Raw genomic sequence first — 19,890 nt, 5'->3', positions numbered from 1 at the left:
CCAAATTTCACCGAACTTGTTTTGGAAGGCTACCCGAAACAACATTTTACCCAAGTTAAACCATTTAAAGGCAATGCTACCAAATACTCATTGAGTGTATGTAAACTTCTGATGAAAGAAATACAAGCTGAAATAAATCATTCTCTCAACTATTATTCTGACATTTTGCATTCTTTAAATAAAGTGGGGATCCTAACTGACCTGAATTGTTACTTGGATTAAATGTCAGGAATTGTGAAAAACTTAGTTTAAATGTATTTGGCTAAGGTGTATGTAAACATCTGACTTCAACTGTATGTAGTGAACTAATTGTGCACTATATAGGGAATTGGGTGCCATTTGGGATGGAGACCAGGCTTTCTGAAAGGTCACACTCAGCTATTCTGAGGAGATAAAAGCACTTGGCATCCCAGTACTGGGTCTCAGTCCTTAACGACCAATGGCTTTTCCATTGGAAATGGCTTTCTAATGCTTGCTTTTTGGGGGGGTGTGGCTACATAACAACAATGCTCCATGAGGATGTGTTGGAGTGTCAATTCCAGTTTAAGCATCAAAAGTGGTCCGATTGATTTCTGGCATTTTGTTAAGACATTAAAAAAAGAGTTCTGATTTAATCAGATTGGATTCTACATTAATTTTACATGACCCAGCCATCTAAAGCTGTGTGTGTGTGCGTGCGTTCATGCATGCGTGCATTTGTCAGTCTTGCACTAACGCTGTGGTATATGTGTGTGTGTGTGTGTGTGTGTGTGTGTGTGTGTGTGTGTGTGTGTGTGTGTGTGTGTGTGTGTGTGTGTGTGTGTGTGTGTGTGTGTGTGTGTGTGTGTGTGTGTACATATGAATGCATGAATGGGTGTCTCCATATACGTGTGTGTGTGGCTCTCCATCTGGCGCTCCCACCCAGCTCCTCTCTTCCTCAGGCCAGTGCTGTGCCATCACTTATCTGTCCTCCCCCACATCCTATTTATAAACGCACGGCTTACCTCAGAGACTTCAAGAAAGAAGCAATGCATCTATAATTAAACTGAAGCTCTCTATTTTTCTCCCTCGCACACCATCTCAATCCATTCATATCTTGTTTTCCCATCATCATCCTGTCTTCTCTTTATACGATATCTCTTTGTATGTATTTACATTTGTTTTTAGTCTATCTAGGCTACGTCTCTCTCTGTCTTGTATAGAACTGTATCCTTACACATCCTTATGAAGATCTCTCTGGAGCTCATTCAACCATTTTGTGCCTTTCTCACCCCTGTATTTTCACCTGTTTCTCTTTCATTTTGTATATCCTTTTTCTTTGTATTCCCCTCTCTTTCTCTGTTTGTAACTATTGTTGTGTAATAGCTGACAGTGGGCTCTTCCCTGAGCTTCAGTGTTTCTGTAGAGATATCATGCATGGTGGTGTAATAGTGATACCATGCATTTGGAAAATATTCAGACCCCATGACCACATTTTGTGGTCAATCTACACACAATACCCCATAATGATAAAGGAAAAACTATTTTTTTAGCAAATTTTCTCATAAGTGAAGTTTCAACATAATTACTTTTTCCATTGTTCCTCAAGTGTTTTGTGTGATATACAATTTTCTAGCTCGGAGTCTCTACTTTTGTCCCATGTAAAAAACACAATTTCAAAGTTTGCTACATAAGACCCAATCGAGCCGGTCGTTCACGTATAGACAAGTGTGTACCTTATCAAATCATGTCCAATCAATTGAATTTACCACAGGTGGACTGATCAATGGAAACAGGATGCATCTGAGCTCAATTTCGAGTCTCGTAGCAAAGGGTGTGAATACTTATGCGAATAAGGCTTTAATGTAACACAATGTGGAAAAAGTCAAGGTGTCTGAATACTTTCCGATTGCAGTGTTTATATATACTACTGTATCTCTAAGCTCTCTATTCTTTGTCCATTAGACACCAGGGATATCCCCCTGAAGCTAGGACAGCAGAGTCCCTGCCCATCTTCTGAAAGCACCTGAAACGTACACTACCGTTCAAAAGTTTGGGGTCACTTAGAAATGTCCTTGTTTTTGAAAGAAAAGCTAATTTGTTTGTCCATTAAAATAACATCAGATTGATCAGAAATACAGTGTAGACCTTGTTAATGTTGTAAATTACTATGGTAGCTGGAAACGGTAAAAAAAAAATTGAATATCTACATAGAGGCCCATTATCAGCAACTATCACTCCTGTGTTCCAATGGCACGTTGTGTCAGCTAATCCAAGTTTATCATTTGAAAAGGCTAATTGATCATTTTTGGTCCTTTACCCTTTTGCAATTATGTTATCACAGCTGAAAACTGTTGTCCTGATTTAAAGAAGTAATTACAACTGGGCTTCTTTAGACTAGTTGAGTATCTGGAGCATGAGCATTTGTGGGTTCGACTACAGGCTCAAAATGGCCAGAAACAAAGACCTTTCATCTAAAACTCATCAGTCTGTTCTTGTTCTGAGAAACTGAAGACCTGATATACTGCTGTGTACTACTCCCTTCACAGAACAGAGCAAACTGTCTCTAACCAGAATAGAAAGAGTGGGAGGCCCCGGTGCACAACCGAGTAAGAAGACAAGTACATTAGTGTCTAGTTTGAGAAACGGATGCCTCACAAGTCCTCAACTCAATAGTACCAGCAAAACACCAGTCTCATCGTCAACAGTGAAGAGGTGACTCCGGGATGCTGGCTTTCTCGGCAGAGTTCCTCTGTCCAGTGTCTGTGTACTTTTGCCCATCTTTAATATTTTATTTTTATTGGCCAGTCTGAGATATGGCTTTTTGTTTGCAACTCTGCCTAAAAGACAAGCATCTCGGAGTAGCCTCTTCACTGTTGACGTTGAGACTAGAGGTCGACCGATTAATCGGAATGGGCGATTAATAAGGGCCGATTTCTTCATAACAATCGGAATGAATCCCGGCAGTGTAGCCTAGTGGTTAGAGCGTTGGACTAGTAACCGGAAGGTTGCGAGTTCAAACCCCCGAGCTGACAAGGTACAAATCTGTCGTTCTGCCCCTGAACAGGCAGTTAACCCACTGTTCCCAGGCCGTTATTGAAAATAAGAATATGTTCTTAACTGACTTGCCTGGTTAAAGCAATGCCTTTCTTAAAATCAATACACAGAAGTATATATTTTTAAGCCTGCATATTTAGCTAAAAGAAAGGTTAGCAGGCCATATTAACCAGAGTCAGGGTATATGCAACAGTTTGGGCCGCTCATTGCGAACTAATTTGCCAGAATGTTACTTAATTTGGACATAACATTGAAGGTTGTGCAATGTAACAGCAATATTTAGACTTAGGGATGCCATCCGTTAGATAAAATACGGAACTGTTCCGTATTTCACTGAAATAATAAACATTTTTTTCGAAATTATAGTTTCCGGATTTGACCATATTAATGACCTAAGGCTTGTATTTCTGTGTGATATTATGTTATGATTAAGTCTATGATTTGATAGAGCAGTCTGACTGAGCGATGGTAGGCACCAGCAGGCTCGTAAGCATTCATTCAAACAGCACTTTAGTGTGTTTTGCCAGCAGCTCTTTGCAATGCTTCAGGCATTGCGCTGTTTATGACTTCAAGCCTATCAACTCCCGAGATTAGGCTGGTGTAACCGATGTGAAATGGCTAGCTAGTTAGCAGTGTGTGTGCTAATAGCGATTCAAACGTCACTCTCTCTGAGATTTGGAGTAGTTGTTCCCCTTGCTCTGCATGGGTAACGCTGCTTCGAGAGTGGCTGTTGTCGATGTGTTCCTGGTTCGAGCCCAGGTAGCGGCAAGGAGAGGGATGGAAGCTATACTGTTACACTGGCAATACTAAAGTGCCTATAAGAATATATATGCCATTTAGCAGACGCTTTTATCCAAAGCGACTTGCAGTCATGTGTGCATACATTCTACGTATGGGTGATCCCGGGGATCGAACCCACTACCCTGGCGTTACAAGCGCCATGCTCTACCAACTGAGCTACAGAAGGACCACTAAGAACATCCAATAGTCAAAGGTATATGAAATACAAATGGTATGGAGAGAAATAGTTCTATAATTGCTATAACTACAACCTAAAACTTCTTACCTGGGAATATTGAAGTCTCATGTTATAAGGAACCACCAGCTTTCATATGTTCTCATGTTCTGAGCAAGGAACTTAAACGTTATAGCTTTCTTACATGGCACATATTGCACTTTTACTTTCTTCTCCAATACTTTGTTTTTGCATTACTTAAACCACATTGAACATGTTTAATTATTTATTTGAGGCTAAATTGATTTAATTGATGTATTATATTAAGTTAATAAGTGTTCATTCAGTATTGTTGTAATTGTCATTATTACAAACAAAAAAATTGTCCGATTTAATCGGTATCGGCATTTTTTGGTCCTTCAATAATCGGCATCGGCGTTGAAAAATCATAAACGGTCGACCTCTAGTTGAGACTAGTGTTTTACTACTACTACTGCTACTTTATTGAGGAAATGTGTACTTACTATGCCTGTGATATGTGGTTGTCCCACCTAAGATAAATGCACTAACTGTAAGTCGCTCTGGATAAGAGCAGACTAAAATGTAATATCGTCTGCCTGTCATCAATACTATAGCTCAGCCTGCTCCTAGATCTGCACGGGCTCTTCTGACAGTCATGGTCAAAATCTGAAAAAAAATGATACATGTTCTTGTATGTCTGCTTAAGAATAAATGTAATGGATCTTTAAACAACTGTGTTGACTGGTTTGAAATCAAATATACACTTGGTTTGAAATGTGGAACGTATAAGAATAACTGTGTGCTGGAGTTTATTTATTCTTTTCTGTCACTTGCTTCAAATGTCGCAAGACTTTTGTCATTTGCCACAAATGTCCTTAGGTGATGAGTCTCCCTCTCTGTAATGCTCCGGGTGTCGTGGGTGTGGAGACAAATGCAGGAGACAGAGTTCAATGCTGTGCGTCTTTACTAGCACCAACGCACCACAGGGTGCACACAAAAGTAACATTCCCAAACACAGGGGAAAAAGTACAAATAGAAAAAATCACGACTAAGCACGTACCTCTACAACAGAGCCGAAGGTTTACAATGAAATAATCCCGCACAACAACCAGGCGGGCCGGCTGTCTAATAAAGACAAACTAATTAAACATAAACAGGTGCCACCACTAAACATACAAGGAGGGGGAGGAAAAACAATCAGTGGCAGCTAATAGGCCGGTGATGACGACCGCCGAGCGCCACCCACCCGGGAAGGGGAACCACCCTCGGTCGGACTCGTGACAGTACCCCCCCTCTGACGCGCAGCTCCCGCAGCGCGCCGACACCGGCCTCGAGGTCGCCCCGGAGGACGAGGTGCAGGGCGATCCGGATGGAGGCGATGGAAATCCCTCAACATGGAGGGATCCAAGATGTCCCCCACCGGTACCCAGCACCTCTCCTCCGGACTGTACCCCTCCCAGTCCACGAGGTACTGCAGGCCCCTCACCCGGCGTCTTGAGTCCAGAATGGCCCGGATCGTGTACGCCGGGGTCCCCTCGATGTCCAGAGGGGGGGGAGGGACCTCCGGTACCTCACTGTCCTGCAGGGGACCAGCTACCACCGGCCTGAGGAGAGACACATGAAACGAGGGGTTAATACGATAATAGGAAGGGAGTTGTAATCGATAACACACCTCGTTTATTCTCCTCAGGACTTTAAAGGGCCCTACACACTACGGACCCAGCTTCCGGCAGGGCAAGCGGAGAGGTAGGTTTCGGGTCGAGAGCCAGACCCTGTCCCCCGGTACAAACACGGGGGCCTCACTGCAGTGGCGGTCAGCACTCCTCTTCTGCCGTCCACTCGCTTGTCGTAGAGATTCCTGGACGGCCCTCCAGGTCTCCTTGGAGCGCTGTACCCATTCCTCCACCGCAGGAGCCTCTGTCTGGCTCGGATGCCATGGTGCCAGGACCGGCTGGTACCCCAACACACACTGAAAAGGGGACACGTTAGTAGAGGAGTGGCGTAGTGAGTTCTGAGCCATTTCAGCCCAGGGAATGTATCGTGCCCACTCCCCTGGCCGATCCTGGCAATACGACCGCAGAAACCTACCCACCTCCTGGTTCAATCTCTCCACCTGCCCATTACTCTCGGGGTGATAACCGGAGGTCAGGCTGACAGAGACTCCCAAGCGTTCCATGAACGCTCTCCATACCCGAGACGTGAATTGGGGGCCCCGATCAGAAACGATGTCCTCCGGCACCCCGTAGTGCCGAAAGACATGGGTAAATAATGCCTCCACAGTCTGCAGGGCTGTAGGGATACCGGGCAACGGGAGGAGACAGCAGGACTTAGAAAACCGATCCACAATCACTAGAACCGCGGTGTTCCCCTGAGACGGCGGGAGATCGGTCAGGAAATCTATGGACAGATGTGACCATGGCCGCTGTGGAACGGGGAGGGGTTGTAGCTTCCCTCTAGGAAGGTGCCTAGGAGCCTTACTCTGAGCGCACACTGAGCAAGAGGAGACATAACCCTTAACGTCCTTAACCAACGTAGGCTACCGATACCTCCCCTGAAGGCTCCCCACTGTCCTCGTCACCCCAGGGTGACCCGAGGAGGGTAGGACATGAGCCCACCGAATCAGTTTGTCCCGAACACCAAGCGGCACGTACCCTCGCCCCGCTGGACACTGAGGAGGCGCGGGTTCAGCCCGTAACGCCCGCTCGATGTCCGAGTCCACCTCCCATACCACTGGGGCTACCAGCTTAGAGGCGGGAAGGATGGGAGTAGGTTCGGTGGACCCCTCCTCGGTGTCATAAAGGCGGGACAGTGCGTCTGCCTTCACGTTCTGGGAGCCCGGTCTATAAGACAAAGTAAACCGGAACCGGGTGAAGAACATGGCCCACCTTGCCTGACGTGGGTTAAGTCTCCTAGCTGCCCGAATATACTCCAGATTCTGGTGGTCGGTCCAGATGAGAAAAGGGTGCTTAGCCCCCTCAAGCCAGTGTCTCCACACCTTCAGAGCTCTAACCACCGCTAGGAACTCCCGGTCCCCCACATCATAGTTACGCTCCGCTGGGCTGAGCTTCCTTGAGAAGAAAGCGCAGGGGCGGAGTTTTGGTGGCATACCCGAGCGCTGTGATAGCACGGCACCCACCCCAGCCTCGGACGCGTCCACCTCCACTATGAATGCTAGAGAGGGGTCCGGATGCGCCAACACGGGCGCATCAGTGAACAGTGCCTTCAACCTGTTGAATGCTCTGTCCGCCTCTGCTGACCACTGCAACCGCACCGGGCCCCCTTTCAGCAGTGAGGTAATGGGAGCCGCTACCCGGCCAAAACCCCGGATAAACCTCCTGTAGTAGTTGGCAAAACCCAAAAACCGCTGCACCTCCTTTACCGTGGTTGGAGTCGGCCAATTACGCACGGCCCTAATGCGGTCACCCTCCATCACCACCCCCGAGGTGGAAATGCGATATCCCAGAAAAGAGACGGCTCGTTTAGAGAACACGCATTTCTCAGCCTTGACGTATAGGTCATGCTCCAGCAGTCTACCAAGCACTTTGCGCACCAGAGACACATGCGCGGTGTGAGTGGCCGAGTAGATCAGAATGTCATCGATATAAACAACCACTCCCTGCCCGCACAGGTCCCTGAGAATCTCGTCTACAAAGGATTGGAAAACGTCTGGAGCATTCTTTAACCCATACGGCATGACGAGGTACTCATAGTGGCCGGATGTAGTACTAAATGAGGTTTTCCACTCGTCTCCCTTCCGAATACGCACCAGACTATACGCGCTCCTGAGGTCCAGTTTTGTGAAGAACTGCGCTCCGTGGAACGATTCCACCGCCGTAGCGATGAGAGGTAGAGGGTAACTATACCCCACTATGATGGCGTTTAGACCTCTATAATCGATACACGGACGCAAACCTCCCTCCTTTTTCCTCACAAAAAAGAAACTCGAGGAGACGGGTGAAATGGAGGGCCGAATGTACCCCTGTCCCAGCGACTCCGTGACATATGTCTCCATTGCCAACGTTTCCTCCTGGGACAGCGGGTACACGTGACTCTTGGGAAGCGCAGCGTCCACCTGGAGATCTATCGTACAATCCCTTCCCGGTCGACAAGGTGGTAATTTAGTCGCTTTCACTTTACTGAAAGCGATTGCCAAATCGGCATACTCGGGGGGAAATGCACACCGTGGAACCCTGGTCTGGACTCTCCACCGACGTGGCACCGATGGAAACTCCCAAACACCTTCCAGAACACTCCTCTGACCACCCCTGGAGAACCCCCTGTCTCCATGAAATTTTAGGATTGTGCCGGGCCAACCAGGGAGTCCCCAGCACCACTGGAAACGCAGGCGAATCAATAATAAAAAAACTGATACGCTCCCTATGATTCCCCTGCGTCACCATGTCCAGTGGGACCGTGGTCTCCCTGATCATCCCTGACCCTAATGGCCGGCTATCTAGGGAGTGCACGGGGAAAGGAGAATCTATCGGCACCAGCGGAACCCCTAACCTAAGGGCGAGTCCGCGATCCATAAAGTTCCCAGCTGCGCCTGAATCGACTAGCGCCCTATGCTGGGAAGAGGGAAAAAAGTGAAGGTAAGAGATTAAGACAAACATATGGCCAACAAGGGGTTCTGGGTGAGTTTGATGCTGACTCACCTGGGGTGACCGAGAAGTGTTCCGCCTGCCATCTCTACACCCAGACGGACCCCCCCCCCAGCACCGATCAGACGTGTGCCCTCTCCGACCACAGTTGGTGCAGGGAAGGCCACCTCCTCCAGGACCCCTCGGCGTAGCCCCTCCCAACTCCATGGGAATGGGAGCGGAGGGGCTGGGTGGTGGAACGCACAGAACCCTCTCTGAACGCCCGCGGGCAGCCAGCAGATTATCCAGTCGAATGGACATGTCGATCAGCTGATCCAGTGACAGAGTGGTGTCCCGACACGCTAACTCCCGGCGGACGTCCTCTCGGAGACTACACCTGTAGTGGTCCATAAGGGCCCTGTCGTTCCACCCAGATCCGGCTGCCAAGGTCCGGAACTCCAGCGCGTAATCCTGGGCGCTCCTCTTCTCCTGCCTGAGATGAAATAGTCGTTCTCCCACCGCTCGGCCGTCTAGAGGGTGATCAAACACGGCACGGAAGCGGCAGGAAAACTCTGTGTAGTGCTCCCGCGCTGAGTCTGGGCCATTCCAGACTGCGTTCGCCCACTCCAGAGCACGACCCGTGAGGCAGGAGATGAGGACACTCACCCTCTCTGCTCCTGAGGGAGTGGGTCTGATGGTGGCCAGGTATAGCTCCAGCTGAAGCAGAAACCCCTGGCAACCCGCCGCCGCTCCATCATAAGCCCTCGGTAGCGTCAGAGGGTGCTGAGTCGGGAGATGGGGAGTCCGGAACCGTGGGTGCCGAAGGTGGAGAGAGGAGACCACTCCTCTCCCATCTTTCCATTCTCTCCATCACCTGATCCATCGCGGATCCGATCCGATGGAGGACGGTGGTGTGGTGGAGAACCCGTTCCTCCATCGATGGGAGAGGGTTGGCTGCTGCTCCTGCTGACTCCATCAATCCGATAGGTGCGGGATTCTGTAATGCTCCGGGTGTCGTGGGTGTGGAGTCAAATGCAGGAGACAGAGTTCAATGCTGTGCGTCTTTACTAGCACCAACGCACCACAGGGTGCACACAAAAGTAACGTTCCCAAACACAGGGGAAAAAGTACACATAGAAAAAATCACGACTAAGCACGTACCTCTACAACAGAGCCGAAGGTTTACAATGAAATAATCCCGCACAACAACCAGGCGGGCCGGCTGTCTAATAAAGACAAACTAATTAAACATAAACAGGTGCTACCACTAAACATACAAGGAGGGGGAGGAAAAACAATCAGTGGCAGCTAATAGGCCGGTGATGACGACCGCCGAGCGCCACCCGCCCGGGAAGGGGAACCACCCTCGGTCGGCCTCGTGACACTCTCTCTCTTCAATTATATTCAAAGGGCTTTACATATGATTACAAGGGCTTTACATATGATTACAAAGCAAATGGAATATACAATAAACAAAAGGGAAAAAACAAGGGAAATAAGAAATCAGTGAACATTACACTCAGTGTTAAGTTTTAAAAGATTGTATACATTACAAATGTTATATTATTGGCTATGTACAGTGTTGTAACAATGTGCAAATAGCAAAAATAAATAAACAGAAATGTTTTTATTTACAATGGTGTTTGTGCTCCACTGGTTGCCCTTTTCTCATGGCAATGGGCCACAAATTTCACCTTTAAGATATTGGAGTTTATCAATGTTTGATTTGTTTTCAAATGATTTGTGTGATCTGTGGGAAATATGTGTGTATTGTGGTCATACATTTGGCAGGAGGTTAGGAAGTGTAGCTCAGTTTCCACCTCATTTTATGGGCAGTGGGCTTGTGGTGGCCTATATCTCAATATCAAGGCTTTGCTCACTGTACATAGTCACAGATTTCTTAATTTGGGGTCAGTCACAGTTGACAAGCTCTCTCTATCTCTCTCTCCGTACTGTGCTGATCCTGATATTTTCTTTCACATTGTCCTCTCCAGCATTCTCCAGGAACTATGGTGGATGTCTAATTATGGGGTCAAAGATTCAAGTCATGTGACTTACACTGATGGGAGGAATGCTTTTGATCTGTTTTGTGTGATTAACAGAGATTGTGTGATTAACAGAGAATAATTACTCTCTCTCTCTCCCCTCAGCCCTGATATTGCTTTTCTACCTGGTCTTCTATGGCTTCCTGGCAGGGATGTTCACACTCACCATGTGGGTCATGCTGCAGACACTAGACGACAACATTCCTACATACCGCGACCGAGTGGCCAGTCCAGGTGACTTATTACGCTGCAGCGAAACAGACACTCAACCTAAACAGAACAGTGCTCAAATTGAAATTCACATATTCACTCACTCACTCACTCACTCACAATATGAATATGTCATTATCTCTCAAATATGTCATTATCTCTCATGGACAGCGCTGTTTCTTTTCTTGCGTCGTCTGGACCACTGTTGAAGCATAGCCGAGGCTCCTGCAGAATGGGAGCCTGCTAGTTGGCTGGTGAGCTCACTCACTAACGCCAGAGCTTGCTCTGCTAGCGCCTGGCCTGGCTTGCACAATGTCTCAGACTCTGCAGCCATGTCCCACTGAAGGCCTTACTGGCGTGACAGAGGAGCTGGCTGCCACTGCCAAAATATGCAAGCACTCAGGGAATAAACAGATCAGTCAAACACTGACTGACCCGATATTGTAATTTTAGAAATGGAAAAACTACCGGCCGAGTCTCAAAAACCTGTTAATTAATACTGTGTTAGTGTTACAGAAGAAAATAGAAGAGTTAGAAATGTAATCCTGTGAATTATGGAGTAGAGGTGTGTGTATGTGTCTGTTGGAGTGAGAGAGAGTCTGTCTCCCAGGCTCTGCATGCATCCTCCCGCTGGTCCACCAGTACAGCACCCATCTGTTCTGTCCCCACAGCCTCTCTCCATTGCCCTGACAGAGAGGCCATCATAAAAACGAACTCCCCTCCTCTAGGCCTATGTCCTAATACTGTATATAATAATAATATATGCCATTTAGCACACACTTTTCTCCAAAGAGACTTAGTCATGCAGGAATTGAACCCACGATATTGGCATTGCAAGCACCATGCTCTACCAATTTAGCCATACTGCACATTTATGTCTTCTGCCATCCACAGTCAGCCTTGTTGAATATCTTTTGACTCTTTCTGCTCTTGTAAAATGTGCTGTGTGCCTAAGGCGGTGTAGAGTTGCCGCTAAGATGCAAACCTTCTGACCAGCTGCTTTTTGGGGTTTGGCAAAAAATTTGTGGAATGCAGGTACAGTATAGCAAGCTTCTCTCTCTCTTACACACACGCACACACTCCTCGTGACAATTTATTCCACCCACAGTCTCCTGTCACCTTCTCTCACTCTGTGTCCTCTCCCATTGTCCCCTCTTTTGGAGTCCTTCCATTGTCGTATATCACACCACACACTTTCTAATGCTGTCCTGGGTGTTGACGCCTTGAGGTCAAAACTAAGACATACTCATCTGAATCAGCTACGAGTGAAATTCCATCACAAATTCCTGATAATAAGGCTTCCTCAGCCGGCCGTTTTCAGTTGGCTTGTCTGAGTCCCAAATAGCACCCTATTTCCTACATAGTGCATTACTTTTGACAAAGGCTTATAGGGCTCTGGTCATAAGCAGTGCACTATATAGGGAATAGGGTGCCATTTGGGACACACCTCTGTTTTGACCATCGGTCACAGCTGACCCTCTTTGCCAGCAGGGTTTCATCTGACGAGTGTTAATAACATTGGCTGTTGTGAAAACTTGTCTTAGGTATTAAAGTATATATATTTTTTTAATCAACTCACTCCGCAACCCATTTGAACAATAGATACAGTATTACAATATATGGCCGTCAGGCAGCATAAGCAATACATGTGGCTTATTGTAGTATAAGATTTTGATAACAATAATAGTATTATTAGTGTGACTGCCTGGATTTAAACTGGGGTCATCTGCATAACACCAGAAATTAGTTAGTCTGCTGAGCTAAAGCCCAGGCCTTCAGGTGTAACACAAATCTTCAGGTCACAGCTAGGGCTGTGACTGTTCATAAAATGTTGTCAGCCGTTGATTGTCAAGCAAATAACTGCCAGTCTCACGGTAATTGACCACACATTTTTGGAACATCTCCATTTTTAAAAGTCTAATAAATCCATGTAATAAAGCCTACACCATCACAATAAATGCATTATTTATTTTAGACAGACTACATTTTCTTTAGACCTATTTTAGAAGAACAGAAAATACCATATTCTGAGTTGTCCTTATGTTAGGCCCTGATCTGGCTGTGCAATATGGCTGTGAGCTACACTTGTTAATTTAGCAGACAAGATTTGCTTAGAATTCCATGGCATTATTTTATAGTATGAAGAATACAAATTGAACATGAATAAAATATAAAGGATATTTTCTCCAAACTATTTGAGGGAGTGTGCACATGTGGCTATTCTGTGTTGAGCAGTTAACAAAGAAACAGGTCCTCCTTATTTTTGCAATTTTAGTTGTGATACAAATGTTGGGCTATATGTTTCGATTTTTAAGACATTTTAAGGCTGCATGATGTGACCCTAATGATGATTTGAAAAAAGTTGCATGAAAGGCATGAGCTCTGCTTTGTTTTTTTTTGCGCAGGCTCCACAAACTTCATCAGTCTCTCATTCACAATTTGACAAGCACTTGATAATGCCTTGAATTTCCCGGCAGCATCCCTTTTGTGTCACCTTAATGCCCCCTAAAAAATCCATACCTTTAGCCGTTGTGCCCTTGAGCTGAATATAATTTCCTTCTCCCAGCTGCATGCTCCGAAGCACTCACTCACATGGCTCTCTCAGATAGCTAAATTCTTATTAGCCAATGCCCGTCACGTGATCACAGGCTACAAGGGAAGACAGACACCGGGAAGACAGACACCGGGAAGACAGACACCGGGGAGGCAACTGCGCGCATCCTTATCCAATTCCGCGGTGCATATTGAAGATATTGGAAGAACTGTCCACATATACTTTTCGTCAGCCAACATGAAGAGTAGGCTTAATGACACCAAAAACACTAGCTTATGTCAATGTACTATCCCCCATAGTACAAAAGTTGAACTATTCAAGTCTGTGCGAGAAATAAATATTCCAAACATAGTCTGACAGTTGTGGGATGTGATCGATCCCAAAATTCAATCAATTAGCGGGAAAACACCATTCTCAAAAGTGACCACAAATGTGATTATGCATGTAATGATTTCATTATAAAATATATACCAGTTAGGCTTTACACCCATTGTAAAGTGGCATAATGCTTCATTTTAAGAGGATATTTGGCCACTTAGTTGTGATACAAACCTTATCAAAACATATGGGCTAGGCTAAATGTGTTTTGAAAAAGTTGCAAAAAAAAGGCATACTCTGTTTCTTGCCTTACTGCACAAAAGATGGGCATCATTCACAAGAGATAGGGTAATATTTTTCACTCTGTTTTTTCACGCCTATAGAAATGTTGCGGACATGAGCTCTCCTGAAGTATTTGATTCGACTTTTGATTCGATTTGCATTTGTCAGTGCTGAGTACCAGGCAGTTAGCAAGTTTGGTAGGCTAATTGATGACCATCAGCAGAATCAGAGCTTGAAGAAGCCTAATTACTGTGACTGTTTTATTTTGTTATTATTTTTATTTCACCTTCACCTTCTCATTCACAATTGCGACCTGGCCAAGATAAAGCAAAGCAGTTCGACACATACAACAACACAGAGTTACACATGGAGTAAAACAAACATACAGTCAATAATACTAAGCAGTCACGTGGAATTTGACTGCTGTCATTGACTCGTGACCACCGGTGTGGCGGTAATACGATCACTGTAACAGCTCTAGTCTCAGGCAAGGATTCTCGTCACGTGAGCGAGGTTGCCTGGACCATAAGTAGGTGCAGATGTAGCGTGGTTCGTTCTGCGTTGTGTACTTTTAATTAGGACGCTGCCACAACTGGAGGTCTGCTAGTTGAATTTTTATTTTATTTGCCCTGCACATGAAGAGACAACACACATTTATGTTAACCATTGGCGCAGTCCTAGTTCTCTGGCACCTTGCTAGCCGAAGGTCAGGCAAAGAGAACCAAAAGGAAATAACAGGTGCTGCGTGCACACATTCAATGCACAACCGCACACCATACAATAGAAGTAAAATGATACACAACATAATTCGTACAAAATAAAAAACATACCTGCACACGAAGAGACAACACACATTATGTTAACCCTTGACACAGTCCTAGCTCTCAGGCACCTGCGCAAGCACATCAACACTCACTCAAAAACTGTCCCAAGTTACAATAGATACCCTAGTTAGCGAGCTTTGTGAAACTTGTTAACATAAATCTTTATATTATCGACATTGTAACAAACTTATGGTAGCATAACAGTACATTGGGTAACATTACCACGGTTTTATATTAAACAATTTGAGCCAAGGACAACATACCTTGCTATCCGAAGGTCAGGCAAAAGAGAACAATTAAGGGGGTACGGAAATACAGAACCCGCGATGGGCCAAACCAAAATATACAAAACTTTTATGATCACATGTATGTACTACAATCACATGTATGTACAATATTGATATGAAAAGTGTTTGTACTCCAAAGAATAACATTAGCTATGCAGCTCTAATTAAATGTTTAAAAACACACTGAATTATTATTATTATTATTATTATTATTATTATCAAATTATTAACATCCCCTCTTGACCTGGCCTATTTGAATTGGTCCTTGTGTGCAACTTGGTGCATAACTTGGTGCATAACCTAGGGGAACATCACACTGCTACACAAACAGTTGACGTGACATGTTTCCCCCTACCTGTCCTCAGGTTTGGTGATCAGGCCCCGGTCCTTGGACATCGTCTTCAACCGCACCGACCCTAAGCAGTACGGCCAGTATGTCCAGTATCTGGAAAACTTCCTTCAGCGTGAGTGATAGATCCCCTCTTTCAGTCCCATTTAGTTTTCTAAAGAATGTGTACATCTGACATCTATGCACAAATGCAGTTTTATTGGTTAAGGAAATTAGTTTAAGTAGTTGCAGTTAATTACACTTTTGTATACAGTACATTACTAGGTGAATACTGTCTGTACCAGGTAAATAGCAGGCTGTCAAATACAGTGGAACTTGAGTCTGTGCCCTATTTTGGGACCCCTCAGAATACAACGACACTGTGCAGGAGAAGAACGAGCTGTGTATGGTGGGAGAGTACTATGAGCAGGATGATCAGGAGGAGAAGAAGGTGTGTCAGTTCAAGCGCAATCTGCTCCGGCAGTGCTCCGGCCTGTCTGACACCACCTTTGGCTACGCTGAGGGCAAACCCTGCGTCCTAGTCAAGATGAACAGGGTGAGTGCCCCGATTGGGGATCGTTGGTCGGACTCTTCTCAAAATGAAATGGACAGCGTTAGCCCACTGAGCTAAAGCCTTAAGACTGGCGCTTAAAGCCTAAGCCATTAGCTCTGGGAGCTATCACAAGTCATCAGGTCTCAGGCAAGGTCACTCATCACACAAGCGTGGTTCACTGAATTACCTCCCCTACACGAGTACCTTCTTATCTTCGATCCATTGCCTTTGAACTACAGCTTTCAGTGTTTCCTCTCTCTGTCTTCATGCAGAAGTAGAGTTTGTTCAAATTCATATTGAAAAATGATTATTCTGTCCTTTCCACTGCACTTGTTTCTTAATCACTATTTGGAATATCCTCTGTGCCGACAGAGCATTCTGTGTCAGCATCTCTGTTTGCAGGGATAGAGGTCAGAGTGCATTGATTGGCCTGTGTTGCCTGATTGGTATTCAATCTAACTTAATGAATCCTATCAGGGGAAATTAAGAAGATTCTTAGGCATCTCTGAGGCAGCTATGTTTATGAATGTACAAGTCCTTGGCCTTTCAGTAAGCGGGCAGCACACGTGCCTGATCTACAGACTGGTCCTTATATGGCCAGCTCAAACCAAATCATTTTCTTGCGTCACTAACTGAGCTACTTCTCAACATCTTTTAACTCAAATCAGTGCTTCCATTTTTGAGACCATTCTGAAATCTGGTGTGTCTTGATCATTTTTACATGTAAATAAGCTTGAGGAAATGTGTAAGAATTACCAGAACAAAATGTTGAACTCACTAAAGGTTGCTATAATAGTCTTTATGATATTCTTCTCACTCCTGTAGATCATTGGACTGAAACCGCGCGGGGACCCCTACATTAACTGCACAGCTAAGGTAAAGCAAACAAACCGTTTTTCTTTTGGGTATAACAATGAATCGTGTGTGTGTGTGTCTGTGTCTGTGTCGTGTGTGTGTCTGTGTCGTGTGTGTCTGTGTCTGTCGTGTGTGTGTGTACTCCAGGTTGTGTTTTTGTGTGCTAGGACTTTGAGACAGGTTTTGTACTCCCTAACGTGTCTTTTGTTTTGTATTTGTATGTGTGCTTTATGTAGGAATGCACATGTGTGTTTCTGTCTGTGTTTTCACACAAGTGTCAATATTTGATTTCTCTCCACGCTGCCTGTAGGGCCAGCAGTACACTGGTGGGTATGAAATCGGGTCCTAGACCCCTATGTTTCCCCATGGTCCTAGCCCTAGCCTTTCTCCATTACCTTTCTGCGCTGCTTCTGTCCACCTCTGTGATGTGGCGCTTTGTCCTCTGCTGCTTTAAACAGCATTCATGGCGTTCATGTTTTAGAGCTTTCTAATCTAACCCCTATAACTAATCACCCCAAAGACAATATAGACAGAGGAATAGTCCATATTAAAGTGTTGATATTTTTGGTAATTATTGTCACTGACTGTATATAACTGCAGTTGGTGTATGTATCTGTTATGGTAATGCATTGGAACCTGAAAAGGTTCCTTCCCGTTGATTTTAGAACTCTGCTCCGCTGCCCATGGCTCCCACTAATGGTGTTTCCATGGTTTTCTTCTGGCTCTGACATTCTAACAATGTCTCTCTCGAGCGCGCACGCTCTGGGTTCCATCCCTCCCTCACCGAGACTGTCAACTCTAACCTTTGTGACCTGTTTGCAAATGTTTGGAGGTCTACAAAGAAACACTGGCTCTTTTAACTCCCCTCCATCTGTCCTCCTCTCTTTCTCTCTGAATTCATTTGAATTTCTCCTCTCCACCATAAACCATTCTGATAACCATAGAGAACCATCTGGTGGCAGATTGTGTGTGCGTGTGTACTGGTATGTGTGAGTGGGTGGTAACTACATTGTGTCCTGTGACAGTATGTGGTGGTTTACACCTGTCGTGTGTAAAGCTACAGTATGTGTGTGTTTGTAGACTCCAGGATTGTTTTATGTCATTGTATACAGTTAGTCAGATTGTTGTCCTGAGAGTCAGTGGAGGCAGCTTCGTACGTTCCCAGTGCATTAATATGTATAGTTCTGTGATCTCACACCTCTTCCTCGCCCCCTCCTTCCTCTTCTTCCACCTCTTCCTCCTCATCCCCTTCCACCCACAGAGAGAAAGCCCCCTGCAGATGCAGTACTTCCCATCCGAGGGGCGTTTCGATAAGATGTACTTCCCTTATTACGGGAAGAATTTGCATGTAAGTACATTACGCTACATATTTATATTGTGAAGGAAACTGTTAATGAGATTGAATGCAGAATAATTTAATTGTAATTACAAGTAGTAAATGTTACTATTGTCAAGGCAGTCTGGGGAGATGAGAATCCTGGGAAATGTACAGTATGTGGGTGGACTATATTCACCTGAGGCACTGAGTGCAAATTGATTGTCAGTGTATTGTCATGACAACCACTGTTATGTGTATGGATGTGCGCACGTCTGTGAATATATGAATTAACAGTGGTCTCCCTCCATCTCTCCCTGTGTGTTTGCCAGTCAACCTACGTTCAGCCCCTGGTTGCGGTCAAGCTTCTGCTGACCAAGGAAGACTACAACAACGAGCTGACCATGGAGTGTAAGATCGAGGGCTCCGACCTGCGGAATAGTGACGACCGCGACAAGTTCCTGGGGCGCGTCACATTCAGGGTCAAAGTGGTCGAGTAGTGGTTCAGGAAAACCACTAGAGCTGCACAATGCCGTCTTTACGTGTAATCAATGCCCTCACCCATCTCCACTGAACCGTCCTCCTCAATCCACTTCCCCCCCTCCATCCGGCCAGGAACAGGCCCTGCCCCCTTGGCTACTGGAGGGATGGATCAGGGGAAGCTACAGTAGCATGGTCGTGTGCTCCTTATATTCATTTTTAAATCCCCATCCCTTATATGTCACTGACTCCTCCACCTGCCAGCCCCCCTCTTTGCCCTTCATCACACCATGAAAAGGGACATACAATAAACTAACAATTTGAATCCCCCCTCAAACACACACACACACACACCTCTCACCTCCAATAAAGTCAGTGGTGATGTAGCGACATCGTGCCATAGTATGGACCTGTATATAGCTGTATTTGGAGCATTGAATTTATGTGGTATCCCGTAGTGCTGTGCAGTTTGCTGTGTGTGATGTGTTGTTTCTGTATGTACATACTTGATGGCTATAAACACTGTTTCTTTCTTTAGCTCACTGTCTGAACGCTGTAAAGAAATCAAACGAAGAAATAATAAATAGCTGTAATTTAAGATTATTGTTTAAGAGAATACATTTAAGGATGAAAAATGCACAAAAACATATCAGCTTATAATTAAACCTACCTGTCCAACAGCTAAGGGAAGGGGTTTTTACACACCTATGGGAACTGTGCTTTGTACAGATGCCTTAAGGTCTGTATGAGAACAAATTTGAAATAAAGATTACTTTTAAAAAAAATCTCAATTTGTGTCTTTACTTTTAGTGCCGTGGCTGTGCCTAAGAACACCAAGGAAACCTGCCTAAATGACTACCGACCAGTAGCACTCATGTCTGTAGCCATGAAGAACTTTGGTAGGCTGGTCACATCAACACCATTATCATCCACAGACGATGCAATCACTATTATACTCCACACTGCGCTTTCCCACTTGGACAAAAGAAACACCTACAGTGGCAAGAAAAAGTATGTGAACCCTTTGGAAATACCTGGATTTCTACATAAATTGGCCATAAAATGTGATCTGATCTTCATCTAGGTCACAACAGTAGACACACAGTCTGCTTAAACTAATAACACACAAACAATTACACGTTTTCATGTCTTTATTGAACACACTGTGTAAACATTCACAGTGCGGGGTGGAAAAAGTATGTGAACTCTTGGATTTAACCTCTACTGACTCCCCATCCCGCATGCAGGAGCGTAATCGTCGCCTGACA

The 19,890-nt window shown here is 45.3% G+C and overlaps 1 protein-coding gene across 1 annotated transcript in view; it reads left to right on the top strand.

Moving 5' to 3' along the window:
* The window catches only part of LOC123993183 (sodium/potassium-transporting ATPase subunit beta-3-like), a 49,450-nt gene extending 30,043 nt beyond the window's left edge, over positions 1 to 19,407 (top strand). The window contains exons 2-7 of the mRNA XM_046295055.1: positions 10,722 to 10,850; positions 15,457 to 15,555; positions 15,788 to 15,975; positions 16,798 to 16,848; positions 18,089 to 18,175; positions 18,475 to 19,407. Coding sequence (XP_046151011.1) covers positions 10,722 to 10,850; positions 15,457 to 15,555; positions 15,788 to 15,975; positions 16,798 to 16,848; positions 18,089 to 18,175; positions 18,475 to 18,642 — 722 coding nt within the window. The 3' untranslated portion in view covers positions 18,643 to 19,407. The remainder of the gene's footprint in view (positions 1 to 10,721; positions 10,851 to 15,456; positions 15,556 to 15,787; positions 15,976 to 16,797; positions 16,849 to 18,088; positions 18,176 to 18,474) is intronic.
* Positions 19,408 to 19,890: the final 483 nt, after the last annotated feature.

Source organism: Oncorhynchus gorbuscha, linkage group LG13 (assembly GCF_021184085.1).
Source record: "Oncorhynchus gorbuscha isolate QuinsamMale2020 ecotype Even-year linkage group LG13, OgorEven_v1.0, whole genome shotgun sequence".
In the NCBI taxonomy this organism is placed as follows: domain Eukaryota; kingdom Metazoa; phylum Chordata; class Actinopteri; order Salmoniformes; family Salmonidae; genus Oncorhynchus; species Oncorhynchus gorbuscha.
The sequence above is the reverse complement of the archived record's forward strand: the minus strand, read 5'-3'. Positions and strand labels throughout refer to the sequence as shown.